The sequence below is a fragment of the Lampetra planeri genome, chromosome 48 (assembly GCF_965212315.1).
Source record: "Lampetra planeri chromosome 48, kcLamPlan1.2.h2, whole genome shotgun sequence".
Lineage (NCBI taxonomy): Eukaryota > Metazoa > Chordata > Hyperoartia > Petromyzontiformes > Petromyzontidae > Lampetra > Lampetra planeri.
The window spans coordinates 6,144,000-6,146,310 of NC_136154.1; the positions used below are offsets into that span (position 1 = coordinate 6,144,000).

Sequence of the window (2,311 nt, forward strand, 5' to 3'; positions counted from 1 at the left end):
GCCGGTCATGAGCACACTGCCCAGGTATGGGAAACTCTCCACTCTCTCCACAACTGCCCCATCACCGATTGGGAGTTGTGGGGGTGGAGTGTCCTATGGTACAAAATACCCAGGCAGGTGCTTAGTTTTGGTGGGGCTGATGGTAAGGCCTCACCTCTTAGTGGCACGCTCCAGGTTCAGCTGCAGCGCCTCCAACTCCTCCTTTGAGTGAGCAGCAATTACCAGATCATCTGGAAACATAACATGGTTGACCAATAGGGAGCCATCCCTTGACCGCACCCAGGCATCGATCAGCCTCCCATTGTATCTGTACCAGATGGAAATTACTCCGGTACAGCTATTGAAGGCTTCACGAACTACGTGGTCAAAATAGATGTTAAATAAGGTGGGAGCCAGAGGACATCCCTGTCACACCCCAAGGTGTACAGGGAAAGGCTCTGACTCCCAGCCACGTAGTTTTACCCGAGCCCGCTCACCATCATGAAGGTCCTTAATGATCGTGAGCAGAGGGTCAGGGACTCCGAAAGCACGAAGTACCCAGAGTCCAGGCCTACTGATGGTATCAGTGTGTAACACACACAGTATAACACACACACAGTGTAACAAACACACACACAGTGTAACACACACACAGTGTGTAACACACACACACTGTAACACACACACACACAGTGTAACACACACACAGTGTAACACACACACACACAGTGTGTGTAACACACACACACAGTGTGTAACACACACACACTGTGTTATACACACAGTGTGATACACACACAGTGTAACACACACACACACAGTGTGTAACACACACACAGTGTGTAACACACACACACACAGTGTGTAACACACACACACACAGTGTGTAACACACACACACACAGTGTGTAACCCACACACACACAGTGTGTAACACACACACACACAGTGTAACATACACACAGTGTGTGTGTGCTACACTGTGTGTGTGTTACACACTCTGTGGGTGACACGGCGCCTTTGTCTGGTTTATTTATTTATTTACTTGGCCTTTACATGTGCGGGCCCGAACAAAGCACAAAGAACACCCACCCCACTCCCCCCCCCACCCCCAATTCTCCCTTCCGTCTCCCTCCCCTCTCTCCCTGCATTCTCTTTGTCCCTCCCTCTCCCCCTCCCCTCTGCACCCCCCATTCTCTTTGTCTCTCCCCCCCATTCTCTTTGTCTCTCCCCCCCACTCTCCCCCCCCCTCACTCTGCACTCTCCCCCCCCTCTCCCTCCCACTCTTTGTTACCCCCCACTCCCCAACCCACCCACTCTCCCTCCCATCTCTGTTGTCTCTACGTGAATCTCTCCTCTCTCTGCCTCTCACCTCTCTCCCCTCTCCCCCAACTACCCCCCCCTCTCACCCCCCCCTCTCCCTCCCACACTCTTTGTTACCCCCCCCCACACTCCCCCCACCCACTCTCCCTCCCATCTCTGTTGTCTCTAAGTGAATCTCTCCTCTTTCCCTCCCCTCTCCCTCCCCTCCCCCTCCCCCCTCTCCCTCCCTCTCCCTCCCCCTATCCCTCACCTCTCCCCCCCCTCCCCCTCCCCCTATCCCTCACCTCTCCCTCCCCTCTCCCCCCCCTCTCCCTCCCCCTATCCCTCACCTCTCCCCCCCTCCTCTCCCCACTCTCCCCCCCCTCTCCCCACACTCCCCCACTGTCTTTGTGTCTCTCTCACCACTCCCCGTCTCCGTTGTCTCTTTGTGAATCTGTCTCCCTCCCCCTCTCTCCCCCCCCCCCCCACTGTCCCCCTCTCCCCCCCCTCTCCCCCCACTGTCTTTGTCTCTCCCTCCCCCCTCTCCCTCGGCACTCCCCATCGCTGTTGTCTCTGTGAATCTGCCTCTCCCCCACTCCCCCCTCCCTCTCTCTCTCTCTCTCCTCATTCTCCATTGTCTCTACAATCCTGTGTCTCTCTCTCTCTCAAATTGTCCGTCTCTCTCTGCCTCTCTGTGTCTGTGTCTCTCTGTCTCTCTGTGTCTGTCTCTCTGTGTCTCTCTGTCTCTCTGTGTCTGTCTCTCTGTGTCTGTCTCTCTGTGTCTGTCTCTGTCTCTCTGGGTCTCTGTCGCTCTGTCTCTGTCTCTGTCTCTCTGTGTCTCTCTGTCTCTGTGTCTCTGTGTCTCTCTGTCTCTGTCTCTCTGTGTCTCTGTGTCTCTGTGTCTGTCTCTCTCTGTCTGTGTCTCTGTCTCTGTGTCTCTCTCTCACTCTGCCTCTCTCTGTCTGTGTCTCTGTCTCTCTGTCTCTGTCTCTCTACAAAGGCGTCCTCTGTCTCTTGCATCCAGTGAAAT

The 2,311-nt window shown here is 55.0% G+C and overlaps 1 protein-coding gene across 1 annotated transcript in view; it reads right to left on the reverse strand.

Annotated features, from left to right (window-relative positions):
- Window positions 1-1,016: 1,016 nt before the first annotated feature.
- Window positions 1,017-2,311, reverse strand: part of LOC144733728 (transcription factor Sox-6-like) — a 26,381-nt gene continuing 25,086 nt past the window's right edge. Inside the window, exon 11 of the mRNA XM_078615751.1 lies at window positions 1,017-1,029. Within this exon, the coding sequence (XP_078471877.1) occupies window positions 1,017-1,029 (13 nt within the window). The remainder of the gene's footprint in view (window positions 1,030-2,311) is intronic.